General features: G+C 32.7%; 2 protein-coding genes across 2 annotated transcripts; both read left to right on the top strand.

Moving 5' to 3' along the window:
- The first annotated feature begins 2,251 nt into the window (after positions 1–2,251).
- LOC11432353 (ras-related protein RABE1a) lies at positions 2,252–5,472 on the top strand. The gene is made up of 9 exons (XM_003625468.4): positions 2,252–2,427; positions 2,557–2,652; positions 2,884–2,956; positions 3,074–3,174; positions 4,166–4,231; positions 4,452–4,549; positions 4,657–4,719; positions 4,808–4,900; positions 5,131–5,472. Exons 2-9 carry the CDS (start codon positions 2,580–2,582, stop codon positions 5,212–5,214), a joined length of 651 nt encoding a protein of 216 aa, XP_003625516.1. The 5' UTR covers positions 2,252–2,427; positions 2,557–2,579; the 3' UTR covers positions 5,215–5,472.
- Positions 5,473–8,323: 2,851 nt separating this feature from the next.
- LOC11424573 (pescadillo homolog) lies at positions 8,324–12,493 on the top strand. The gene is made up of 12 exons (XM_003625470.4): positions 8,324–8,469; positions 8,828–8,913; positions 9,004–9,378; positions 9,606–9,690; positions 9,772–9,882; positions 10,118–10,211; positions 10,307–10,605; positions 10,889–10,996; positions 11,073–11,194; positions 11,290–11,506; positions 11,603–11,821; positions 12,068–12,493. Exons 1-12 carry the CDS (start codon positions 8,443–8,445, stop codon positions 12,152–12,154), a joined length of 1,830 nt encoding a protein of 609 aa, XP_003625518.1. The 5' UTR covers positions 8,324–8,442; the 3' UTR covers positions 12,155–12,493.
- Positions 12,494–13,262: the final 769 nt, after the last annotated feature.

Genomic DNA, 13,262 nt, shown 5'->3' on the forward strand with positions numbered 1-13,262 from the left:
TGATACATACGAGCATTATGATATATACAATCTTTCTTTTTTCTTTTTCCACCGACAGAAAGTGTATAATTGGATGGGTATTCATGAAATATAATTTTGATTGGAGATAATTACATTTATCTCCCTGAGATTTCAGTAAAAGACGCTCACACTCCCTTTAATTCGTAATTTTTTTTTACCTCCCTTTGGTTTAACACCGTTAGCCATAGTTAAACAATTTGGAATACCAAAAAAAATAAAGATGGAAACCCATATTTTGTTTTTAAAACCGTTATTCATTGCATTCTTGAATTCTCTCACAAAACAATGAAAAGTCATCCCTTCGTATCTTAATCGATGAACCTTACGGACATTCTCATTTGATCAAGTCTTCTCTACTTGTAACTTCTTTATTTTCTTCTCGACAAAACAGAAAACAATCAAAATACGCATTACTGTCCTTGTTAGCCTTTATTATTTAGTGTAAATAAGCTAACTGCTTGTTGTCTTTGTCATTTAGCATTCTTTATTATTATTTTGCAGCATGCCAGTGTCAACTTATGCTCAATTATATTACTTGATGATACTCAGTAGAAAAAAAAGAGATCAACAGCCACCTTATGCTCCAATTAATAATGCATCATCTCAAAATGCATAAAATGTCAATCATTTTGAACAAACAAGATGTAGAAGATACAAATGTAAAAGAAGATTATCCTGGAACAAATGCAAATAAGATAAAAATAGGTGAGATGTGGAGTTCTAAAACGAAAAAAACAACTTCACAGCAAATAAAGATTTAGGATACATGAGTTAGGAAACTGTCCTTGATGAAATGGAAGAGAAAAGATACAAAAGTGGTTGTCTGACGTAACTGTTGTGCAAAAAGGCCCTGAGATTGCAAAGAAGAAGAAGAGTATACATCATCCTTTATAATAGAGACTTTCTTTTGTCTTGAAAAGGATTATTTTTAAAATAAAAATAAGATTAAATAGGATAAAAATTTGTATTTTTCGCTTACATTTTAGACAAAGAAAGTGAAGAAAAAAAATTGGCTTAAATATGATAATCGTCGCTGTAATTTGGGTCAATTTTGATTTTCGTTCCTGTAAAAAAAAACTTTGAAATACATTCCTGTAAAAAAAAATTTGTTTGAAAAAGGTCCTGACCTCACTATTCAGCTGATTTGACATGGTTTTGGCCACATGGCAGTTGCTACGTGGCGTGGCCCATAATATTAGTTTTTTTTTTTAAAATTAAAATTCTGAAAATTGTTTTTAAAATAAAAAAATCAGAAAATAAATTTTAAAATATTTTTCTGTTTTTTTTTTTATAATTTTCAAAATAAAATTAATTTTTTTAATAAAATATATTCTGAAATTTCTGAATTTTTTTTTTAAATTAAAAATTTCGTAAAAGAACAAGAAATTAGATTATTTTTTTAAATTATAATTTATTTTTGAAAATTTTTAATTTATAACTTTTGAAACTATAATTGTCATTATTTTCGAAAAAAATTTAATATATAATTTTCAAAATAAAAAAAATCTATTTTTTCGAAAATTTAATTTTCACATTTTTTTTTCAAAATTTATAATTTTAACAGTTTTTATGTCAAAAAATTAAGTTTTTGAAAATTTTAAATTTCAAAGTTTTTTTGGAAATATTTTATGATTTTTAAAAAAATAATTTTCAGATTTTTTTTTAATTACGTGATAGTCAGCGCCACATGACAAAAGTTGCACAGTCAACAACTGACACGTGGCGAATAACATGCCAAGTCAGCCATGTAGTGGGGCCAGAGACCTTTTTCAAACAATTTTTTTTTAGAGAGATGTATTTCAATTTTTTTTTTACAGGGACGAAAATCAATACTAGCCATTATTACAGGAATGATTAACATATTTATTGAAGGGATACATTAGAAGAGAGAAAACAAATTATAAATTTAAGAGACCACAAATTATAAAAACTTAAAGGATCTTGCTAACCATTGCCCTTAAAAAAGTTAAAAGTAGCATGTTTGCATTGGTTTCAACAACATTTTGACTTTTAAAAAATTAAATTTATCACTTTTCATCAATTTATAATACTATATTTATATTTTTATCCCTTGTCTAATGCCCAAGAATGGTTAGCCTTCTTCAAACTTAAAAAGTGAATCTTATGATTAAAAGAAGAAGTGAGCATAACCATGTGGTTTGCATAGCATAGTTACGATGGTGATGCGGGTAATGGATAGCAATAATGAGAATGAAAAGAAGATCAAAGGGCTATTAATTGAGTGACAATAAGAGCGCGAGTGTATGTGTTGTTTTGATTTCCCCAATTCAACGCCCAACTTAGTGATGAGTGTCGACGTTACACGTTTTCCCTCTTTTCTTTTCATTCTCTCTCTTTCTCGTTTTCCTGTTTAGATCTTAACTTTCCTCTTCCTCATCTTCACAGGTATTTCCACTTTTCTCTTCATTTATTCATTCATCACTACTTCACCAATTATTATTATTAGATGTTTTTCATTTTTCATAAATTATTTCATTGTTGTGATTGTAATTAATTAATGATCGACACTCGCAGAGGAATAGGTTTTGGTTGTTTCGATGGCTGCTCCACCTGCCAGAGCTCGTGCTGATTACGATTATCTCATTAAACTTCTCCTAATCGGTGATAGCGGTACCATTTTTGTTTGGATAAATTCTTCTGATCTTGTATTTGGCATTGAAAATTCGAATTTATTGTTATTTGTTTACTAAATTGAAAGCTATGTTTGGCATCACTCTGAATTTTCAAAATCCATACTCCGTAACTTTCACGAAATCAAGATGTGATTATGGCAAACTCACCCTGATACCAAACAAGTACTTAGTATTTTGTATCTGATTATGCTATTGTTCATATTGGTAGGTGTTGGTAAAAGTTGTCTTTTATTGCGTTTCTCTGATGGGTCTTTTACAACTAGTTTTATCACAACCATTGGGTAGGTTTCTTTTGTGCAATCATGTAATATTTGGTTCCGTTTTATTCTTTTGTCTCTATCTGTTGTGGTGGTGAGATGGCTCTGATGTCACTGGATTATTTTATTTTTATTCTTCAGCATTGACTTCAAAATAAGGACAATTGAGCTTGATGGAAAGCGAATCAAATTGCAAATATGGGACACAGCCGGTCAAGAGCGGTTTCGAACTATCACAACTGGTTAGTGTGTAATTGAAATTTCATAAATATAGACACAGCTAGAAGCCTATAATGTTTTACACTATGTTTGGAACTGCGTTGGTCTACCATTTCTCACGTCCTAATGTCCTCTGGCCATGATTTTTGTGAAGCTAGAAGTTGGAGCTTCAGACTTAACACAATTCGTCCTTTTTCCACCGCCAATACAAACAACTATTTAATGCAAGCTCCATTGTGATTTTTCATGTACGGAATTTTTATGGGCTTGTTTGGATAAACAACTTATTTGTAGTTTACAGCACATGCGCTTATCATGATAAGCGCTTATATAAGCTTGCATAATGTATTTTTTAGCAAAAGATAATACAATATATAAGTTGTTTTACATGAATCACTAATTGCACTCTACGTGTATTCATATTTTGAAAGTTCTGTAAGATTTTTTCATTTTCAACACTAAAAAATACCACTTTAAGCATGTGACTCGATAATCATTCAAAAACTCATCTCTCAATTGATTACATATTTAATTCTTCACAAAATTAATATTAGGGTGTGTTTGGATGGAGGGTTTGGGAGGGGAAGGGAGAGGAGGGTTTACTTTTCATTTTTGAATTACGGACACTATAAAATGTTTTATAAAAAGTTAACATATCAACCTGATAAACAATCATATAATACTTCAATCACACTTAATTTATTTTAGAAAAACATGTTATATATTCCGTAATTTAAAAACAAAAAGTAAACCTCCCCTCCCAAACCCTCAATCCAAATACACCCTTAGAGAACTTCTTTCATGGTTTGAGTTTCCATTTAGCGGGGGCAAGACATTGTTTGTTTGATATATGTAACTGATTCCACCTAATGGAAAAGGCCTTTGTTGTTGTTGTAATATTATGTTGTATAATGTTTCTTAGTCTTTCAAATTTAAATATCAATTAGCTTCTGCTATGATTTCGTATATGTAAATTGTTGAGCTCTGTCACAAGTATTATTCCTTCCTTTGCAGCTTACTACCGTGGAGCCATGGGTATTTTGCTTGTATATGACGTTACTGACGAGTCTTCTTTTAACAGTAATATTTTCTTCCCCCTTCTCTCTTACATTAAACACCATTCCTCTTTTAATATCCTTAAATTCGTGTTTCCTTAAATCGTAACATCTTGTAGAACATCCATTATATTCAGTGAACACAATTATTTAACAGTTCCACCCGCGTCAATTGGCTTTCAATGCTTGCAATGAGTTTTAAGCGCTATTACATGACAATAGGACTTATTTCATCTCATGTCCAGATATCAGGAATTGGATTCGTAACATTGAGCAGCATGCTTCTGACAATGTTAACAAGATATTGGTGGGCAACAAAGCTGACATGGATGAAAGCAAACGGGTATGTCCTCTCTCATTCTCATTTCTACTTATTGGATTATTTTATGTACTTATATGCATTGGGCACATATTTTTATGCATGATGATATCTATCAATGTTCTCCTTAGGCTGTGCCAACTTCTAAGGGCCAAGCGCTTGCAGATGAATATGGTATCAAGTTTTTTGAGACTGTAAGTAGCTCTCACGTCTCAATGCACATTGTAATTGCACGCATAAATCACTAATCTATTGGTATTGATTATGCTCTTGCCTGTACAGAGTGCTAAAACAAATTTGAATGTGGAGGAGGTTTTCTTTTCAATAGCCCGGGACATCAAACAAAGACTTGCAGATACTGACTCAAAATCTGAGGTTTTATTTTGGACCTTTTACTAGTTATCATTGATTGTCTCCCGGTTTTTTTTTTTGAACCCTTTTATAATTGCATTATATCATATGTGATTAAATGCAAGATTTCATGGATGTATTTAGTTTCATGTTTACATCATTGTTGCCTTGCATCCTAAGTTTAACAAAAATCACTCTCCGGGTTGAATTCTCTCATCAGTTCCCTTCTAAGTTTTCCATTTTGTTCTTTGCAGCCCCAGACAATCAAGATTAACCAACCAGACCAGGGAGCAGGGGCTGCCCAAGCCGCCCAAAAATCTGCATGTTGTGGTTCTTAATGGGAAGCTTGAGGGCGTACATTTGACTTAGAAATTTAATTTTGTCAACGACTCTGTCATTAATGCATGTATGATTCATGTTATTTTACAGTTGCTACTCATTGGGTGTGAATGGTAGATTTTTTGTATGTCGGGAAATTAATCACGTCAATTTGTTGTTTGCTTAAACCCACTCTTTTTCAGGAGCTTGGTCATGCACATCGTGCCTTTCTTGAAGCCAATAAGGCTCAAAGCAGGAACCACACCATATTTGGCTTATGGTCACAGTGTAGTTAACATTTATGGTACTCCCAAATAACTGAATCTGAGTGACTACGAATCAAATCCACATTGATGCTAGGCATCACACATTCATTCTTCAGTTTGGAGTTTCCAGAAAAAAGCTGAATACCCATTGATTTCAAAGACGTGGATAACATGCCAAAATGACAAAATTAAGAGTTTAAGCCTATGTTTATTTCTGCTGTGTTAGCTTGCAAATGCGCAAACTGAGAAATAACTTTTGTGGTCAAGGAACTTATGATATGGTTTTACCTAAACATACAGAAAATGTTCCATTTTACTCCCTCCGGTCCTTATTATAAGAAAAAGTTGACTTTTTAGGTTCATAGAATAATTAATGCATCTTGTTGTAAATATAGACTAAATACATCGCTTACATAATAAACTAAAAAAGTCATTTGTTTCTTATAATTAGGACCGAAAGGAGTAATTAATTTGTGGGTGACATTGCTTTCAAGCTGACATTGCTTTCAAGTTGCACCTGACGTGCTAACAATCTTTTTAGAAGTCTAAAGAAGAAACTTTTTTTTGAAAATTGTGTATTCAACACGTTGAAACTTTAAAAAGTAACATTTTTTACATAAGATTTACAAATAATTTTCTCTTGAAAAATGTTAACAAGTGTTCTAAGGGCATTGTTTAAGCATCTAAAAGTAGCAATTTTTTGCATTGGGAATTGTATGGTTATAACTCTAACAAGTGTCTAACTTATATTTTCAAGGCATAATTTCTTTTTATGGATTCTTTAAACAACGTCCTTAGAGCATTTGTTAACAAGACCATTTTCTCTTTTGAATCCTTAACAAGTGCTCTCTCACCGGTGGTTTTAAAAAACCTCGCGAACTGACTTGGGTTACAGGTGTAGTTTTGGGTGTATTGACTGCATCCTTTGGTGTAACCGGTTGTTCCTTACCTTGGGACCAAATTGGTTATTGGGCAGCAAAAATTGTAACAGGTATACCCAACGCTATTCCTGTAATAGGATCGTTGGTGGTAGAGTTATTGCGCGGAAGCGCTAGTGTGGGACAATCTACCTTGACTCATTTTTATAGTTTGCATACTTTTGTATTACCTCTTCTTACTCCCGTATTCATGTTAATGCACTTTCCAATGATACGTAAGCAAGGCATTTCCGGTCCTTTATTGAATAAAAAAACGAAAAAACATAAATCAATCATAGATATTTGTAATTAATCATTTTGGGGAGGAGAATAGTATTTCATTGCTACAAATATGCATTATTAAAAAATATATATAATAAGACATGTATTTGGATATTTCCATTCAACTTAACAAAATAAATTGCATTCTTTATTTGATATACACAAATAGTTGAAGGGAACCCTCCGAAAAAAAAAAAAGGATTATGGGTGTGTGTGACTTAAACTATTGATTGGGCTGTGCAGTATGACTTGATCTTATCTGCCACATTTGAATTCACAATTAAATGTGTCTTTTTTCCAACCACCGCGCCAGTCCCCTACGGAGGATAGGCCGGTTCGCTTGAAGAGAATCTTTTCTATGATCAGACTCTATCATAACTTGCATGAATAGGCTCCGTAATATCCAATAATATAAGTTAAATAATGTGATATTATCCGCATAACCCATATAATATATGTCAAATCAACAATTTAATACGATGCAGAGGACACAACAATACACGATAGGCTGAAAGATAAACATTTAGCTGCACAGAGTAAAATTAAACCGAAATATTGTTGGATATACGCTATAACGAATCCACAGCTAGGGACATAGTTCCTTGCTCGTCAATCGCTTGAAAAAAAAAAATCGAACCCCAACCCCTGCATATAATATGCAATATTTCTACCAACTGAGTTAAGCTTACGGGAATATTTCTTACTGTATTAACTACTAATAAAGAGGATATATGTTTTTCTTAGCCTACATAAATTACCATCAACATTTGTACTCTTAAATCCATTAATTATTACTAAACTTTTATAACGAGACACGTTATGATCAAAACATAGTAGAGAAAAGTGGATAAACATGACTTTAGTCCCTGCATTTTTGGTAGTTTTAAATATATATATTTTTTTGCATAAGTATAATCATAGTTTAGAGAATAAATTGGGAGTGATGCTAATTTTTTTTGGCACGAGATGATAAATTCTACTCCCTCTTAAGCTATAAGTCCTTTTTAGCATTTTACATAGATTAAAAAATATAATCAATTTTTATATAGAAAGAAAAATTATATTATAATTTACAAAATTATCCTTCATTAATGGAATGCCAAAAATAAATTAAAGAATTAAAAGAAAAAAAGTTAAATATATAATAGGAAAATTGACATTATATATATATATTTGCGTTGATCCACCGATTCTCATGGACTTTGGTAAAATCCATTAAACACTTGTTCCCGTGAGCTTTGTTCAGTTGGTAGGGACAAATGTATTTTATATGCAGGGGCCGGGGTTCGAACCCCGACACTCCACTTCTCCATATTTAAAATGTGTGAGCTTCAGCCACTAGGCTACCTGACAAAAAAAAAATAAAAATCCATTAAACACTTGAATTCAATTGCGTGATTACATTAATATTTGTTTTTGAAGGAAACATTAATATATTATTGGTTATTATTTTTTTTGGTGGTGCTGGGGTTTGAACTCCAAACCCTGCATATATTATGTATTGTCCATATCAATTGAGCTAAACTCACGATGACATTTTATTGGTATATTATAAATTGACTTGGAACATTTTTAACTATTTATATTTTAGGACAATACTTTTTTTTTAATAACAAATAAATTGATGATTTATTTTAAAAATAAAAAATAATGAAAGAGGCTTTTGTACCAAAATAAAATAAAAAAGGGTCATATATATGCATAAACCCTAACCTAACAATCTCGTGACTGCGGGTTTTCGTTTCGCCTCTTCTTCTCACAACAGCCGACAGCAGCTTCAGCAATGGTGGCGAAGCACTACAGACCCGCCGTGAGTTCTTCTCATCTCTTCAAATCACTTTATCCTTTCACATATTTTTAACTGCTTCCACTTTTTCTATCGTTTTATTCGTTTATCTTTCGGTATTTTAATTGATGGGTAATGATTTTTTCCCCTAAGGATGTGGAGGGTTTAACGTTCATAGCCAATTATCCGTGATGTTAATTTATACGAATTAGCGCAATAAAAGAGCGTATTGACGGACAGCGAGAATAAATTGAGATTGATGATTAATACCTTTTGTTCGTGTGTGAAAATTTGGAATTTGCAATTTAACTATAAGAAATTACAATATTTAAAATAAATTCTAGCTTTTTCTTCAAATAACGAATCTCTGTGTCGTATTCAGGGGAAGAAAAAGGAAGGAAATGCCGCTAAGTTTGTCACCAGGACACAAGCACTCAAGCAGCTTCAAATCAGTTTACCCCTTTTCAGGTATCGTATGCCGACAATTCTATTTTATTATGAAAATAATGTTGTATGATGTGAATATTTGATTCTGATATTAGGGTTTATAAATTTTAGGAAACTGTGCATTTTGAAAGGTGTAACTCCGAGGGAACCAAAGAAAAAGTTCAAGGGAAATGATAAGACTTACTACCATGTCAAAGATATTAGCTTTTTACATCATGAGCCTTTGGTTGAAATACATAGAGCAATAAGAGTGCATGAGAGAAAAATTAAGAAAGCCGAGGCAAAGAAAAACGTTGAACGTGCAAATAGGCTACGTGAGAAAACACCCAAACCCAAGATAGATAGGATAATCCGCCAGAGGTACCCAAGATTTGTTGATGCACTTGGAGAATTGGATGACTGTCTTACAATGGTACATCTTTTTGCTGCAGTACCTGCCACTGAAAGCAAAAAAATTGATGTGGAGCTTGTCCACAAATGTCGAAGGTATATATACTTGGAATTATAATCACTTTAGATTAATATGTCATGAAGAATTTAGGTCTTTGTGCCTTAATCTTTACTTTGAAAATAAGGTCTAGGAGAGTATAATATAATTTATATTAGTATCAACATCTAATTGGCATTTTCATGCATTTTTTTTTAAAGTGCAACCTATTATGCTGCACTGCAATAATACTTATCATATTTATTATTGTCTGCCTATGTTCTAGATTGGCGCATGAATGGCAAGCATTTGTATCTCGTACTCACAAGTTAAGAAAAACATTTGTATCTGTTAAAGGCATATACTACCAGGTACCGTTTGTAGCCATCGATCATGTTCATTGTTAATCATAATTGTACATTTTATAAATATTTATTATGTTGTTTGTGCAGGCTGAAGTTGAGGGTCAGAAAATAACATGGTTAACTCCTCATTCACTGCAGCAGGTTGTGTCTGAGGATGTTGACATCCCTACTATGCTAAACTTTCTGCAACTCTATGAGGTCAGTTTAATTACATATTTAAATTAAGTATGTTCATTTTTTTGACAACTTGTCAATATGCATATCCGAAGTAATAGGATCATAGATCTAAATATATTTTAATCATGTATACATTTAATTTGAATAAGTTCTGTTAGGATCGTTATGTCATTCATGTATAAACCAAATTTAGTTATTCAATTACAACTGACATCCATATACTAATTTCTTAAATATCTATAATGAATTGATGCAGCCTCTTCTTTGTTTTGTCAATTTTCACCTCTATCATTCCATTAATTTGAAGTATCCTCCCATGCTTGATCCTCGCTTGGAGGCCTTGGCAGCAGGTACTGTTTGATTAACTTATATCAAACTTTATAAACATGAATTGCTGCAAAGCTTGGAATTATCTCCTGATCACTTTTCTTATAAAATTTTGTAGATATATATGCATTGTCAAGATATTTAAATGGCAACACCCGACCTGCTATACTGAATTCTGAAACCTCCCAATTAGTTGAATCTGAGCAACTGGAGTCCAAGCAAGATGGGGCACAGACCCAAAATGAAAAATCTGAACTAAGACTTGCTCAACTTCAACATCAACTTCCTTCTAATGAACCAGGTGCACTAATGCAGCTAGTTGAAAAAGTTGCAGGCGAAGGTGAAGAGGAATATGATCAAGAGACACGAGAATGCAAAAATCTCTTTCGAAATGTCAAAATCTTCTTGAGCAGAGAGGTATGACTTTATAGTATTTGCTGAGTTAGAGTTTGTGTAAAATTTTCAATATAAAATGTAAGAAATTGTGAAGAGTTCATATATGGACTGGTGATATTATAAACGGGCAACATTTCTCAAAGATTCATACTTAGAAGTACTAGAAACATACATAAAAATCACTTCTCAATGAGACACTTGAGTACTTTTCATATTAAAATTGTGTGTGTATGTGTGCTGTTTAAACTTGCATTTATTTTGGAATTATTCTAATGATTGCATCTGTTTTGGTTTAATTATTCAGGCACCAAGGGAATCATTGCTTTTTGTTATTCCTGCTTTTGGTGGTACAGTTTCATGGGAGGGAGAAGGGGCTCCCTTTGCAGAATCTGACCAGAGCATTACTCATCAGGTTTGTGTGATTTATATGACATAACTTTATTGAACTTCCTTCAATGTTTGCTTAACTATTGCTTTCATTTCTTCAGATCGTTGATAGGGAATCTCAAGGACACAGATTCCTCTCAAGAGAATATGTTCAACCACAATGGGTATTTGACTGTGTGAATGCACGGATAATTTTGCCAACAGACAATTATTTTGTGGGAAGGTAACTTCTAATTCATTTGTGTTGGTGTACCGACTTCTGTACATATATTCTATATACGCCTGTATTTCCGTATGTGATGCCTCTTTTATCATTAGGATTCCTCCACCGCACTTGTCGCCTTTCGTTGACTATGACGAAGGAGCATATGTTCCGGAGTATGCAAAGACCCTTAAACACTTGCAAGCTGCTGCCAGAAAGGAAGTCCTTCCACTTCCAGGTGCTGAAAAAGATCTGGAAGATCCTCAAAATCTTCTGGCTGAGGGTATTATTGATCGTGCAGCTGCAAATGAAGCGGCTGAGAAAAAGCAGAAGGTATTAAGAAGAACGGTGCATCAGGATTGTTAAATGAGTGGAGTGTATCATTCTATTGATATGTATAGTAATTCCTTTTCAATGGCTGTTTTGCAGCTGATGAAGCAGGAGCAGCGATTCCGTGAGGAGTTGAAGAAAGAACTAAAGGGTGAAACATACACTTCAGCAGGGTCTGCTGTTGAAAAAGAAACATCTACCGCAGTCATTGAGACTGGTGAATCAACTAATAATGTTCAAGCTAATACTGATGATGGTGCTGAGATGGGTAAACTTTTGTTGTCACGCAGAAAGAGGAAGCTACTCGAAGCTATGCAGGTAGACTTTTTTATGAAATTCTTAGTCATATTAGTTATATTGCTTTTGTATTTTGTTTTATGAATTCTGAAGTTGCGATTTTACCAATTACTATTCTATTTATTATTTAATCCATAGTGGTTGCCAAGTGGCAGGTCTGTCTGGTAGTTATTATATCTGAGATAATGTAGTATTTTTCTGTTGGTTTTGATGTTCATAATTTTGTTCTGATATTCATAATTTTTGTTGTTGAAATCTGTCATTCAGATATCTAATGAGCGCAAGAAAAATAAACATGATACTATCATCAAACGGAAAAAGAAACTAGATGAAGCTCAGAATCAAAGGAGTTGAAGGATTCTGCATTCTCAAGGGTTCCAGTTATATGCCATATCATTCTGTGTTATAGGAGTTAGCTGATTTGAAAAACTAGTTTTCTTTTATTGTTGGTTGCAACTATAACTTGTTTTTAGTCTTTGTTCTTTCAGTTTTGTAACGGATGAGTAAGGACCAAAGAAATTTTTGATTTTATTTTACAGTTCTCAGGTTTTTGATACATCTGGAGAAGGGAAAAATTGCCACACACCTGAAGGGGTAGTGGACAAACTCTGCAGAAACGTTGTACTGACTTATTATCCTTGTTAAAACGACCTTGTCCTTTCCTTATATATAGGATACCGTTTTTAGATTTGATTTAATTTGCATCTATTCTCATGTTTATAACTGTAGACTACGGTATATTATCATCGATCGATCATATCCATAAGTGCACTTCTATAATTCTCGAAAATCATTTTATTATAGATTACATTTTTTTTTTTACAAAAGTTATATATCTATGTTTTTTTGTTTAATTTTGAAGACAAAAAAGCAATTAATACAAGAAAAGGGGCAGTTTATTTGCAGTATCTTATAGCGCAATCACTTATCATGATTAGAGCTTATGTGCAAGCTTTCATAAATAAGCTTTTTTTATAGCAAATATGCTCAACACAGCGCAGGAACTCACTTTATGCCGTTAAAAATACTAGTGTCTCATCTTCCTGGTTGGTTGCAAGGACCTCAAATCACATAAACTATTCATTATGATTTAAATAGTTCTATTATTCTCTCTCTTTCTAATCCATCGTAATTAGGATATCCCTACGTGCTTAAGTCAGTTAGCTCTGCAACGACACTAACTCTCAAGTCGATCGTTGGACATTCAACTACTTAGGCATGAAATTGATTTGCTTCTCAAATAACAACAGACTTCAAAAATCGAACAAGAATTGTTTTCTCTAGTCTCCCTTGTTGTCCTCTAACTTGCTTAATTCTTTAATAATAACCGTTGTATGCAAAATATCATGTATCAATTTATTTTTTGATAAACTAAGATATCATCAAATACAATTGCAGAGACGAATCTCTCAATTCTATTTAAGAGGTTGATATCTTACAGCATATGTTTTCATATGTTTTC

This window comes from Medicago truncatula, chromosome 7 (genome assembly GCF_003473485.1).
Source record: "Medicago truncatula cultivar Jemalong A17 chromosome 7, MtrunA17r5.0-ANR, whole genome shotgun sequence".
NCBI classification, from domain to species: Eukaryota; Viridiplantae; Streptophyta; class Magnoliopsida; order Fabales; family Fabaceae; genus Medicago; species Medicago truncatula.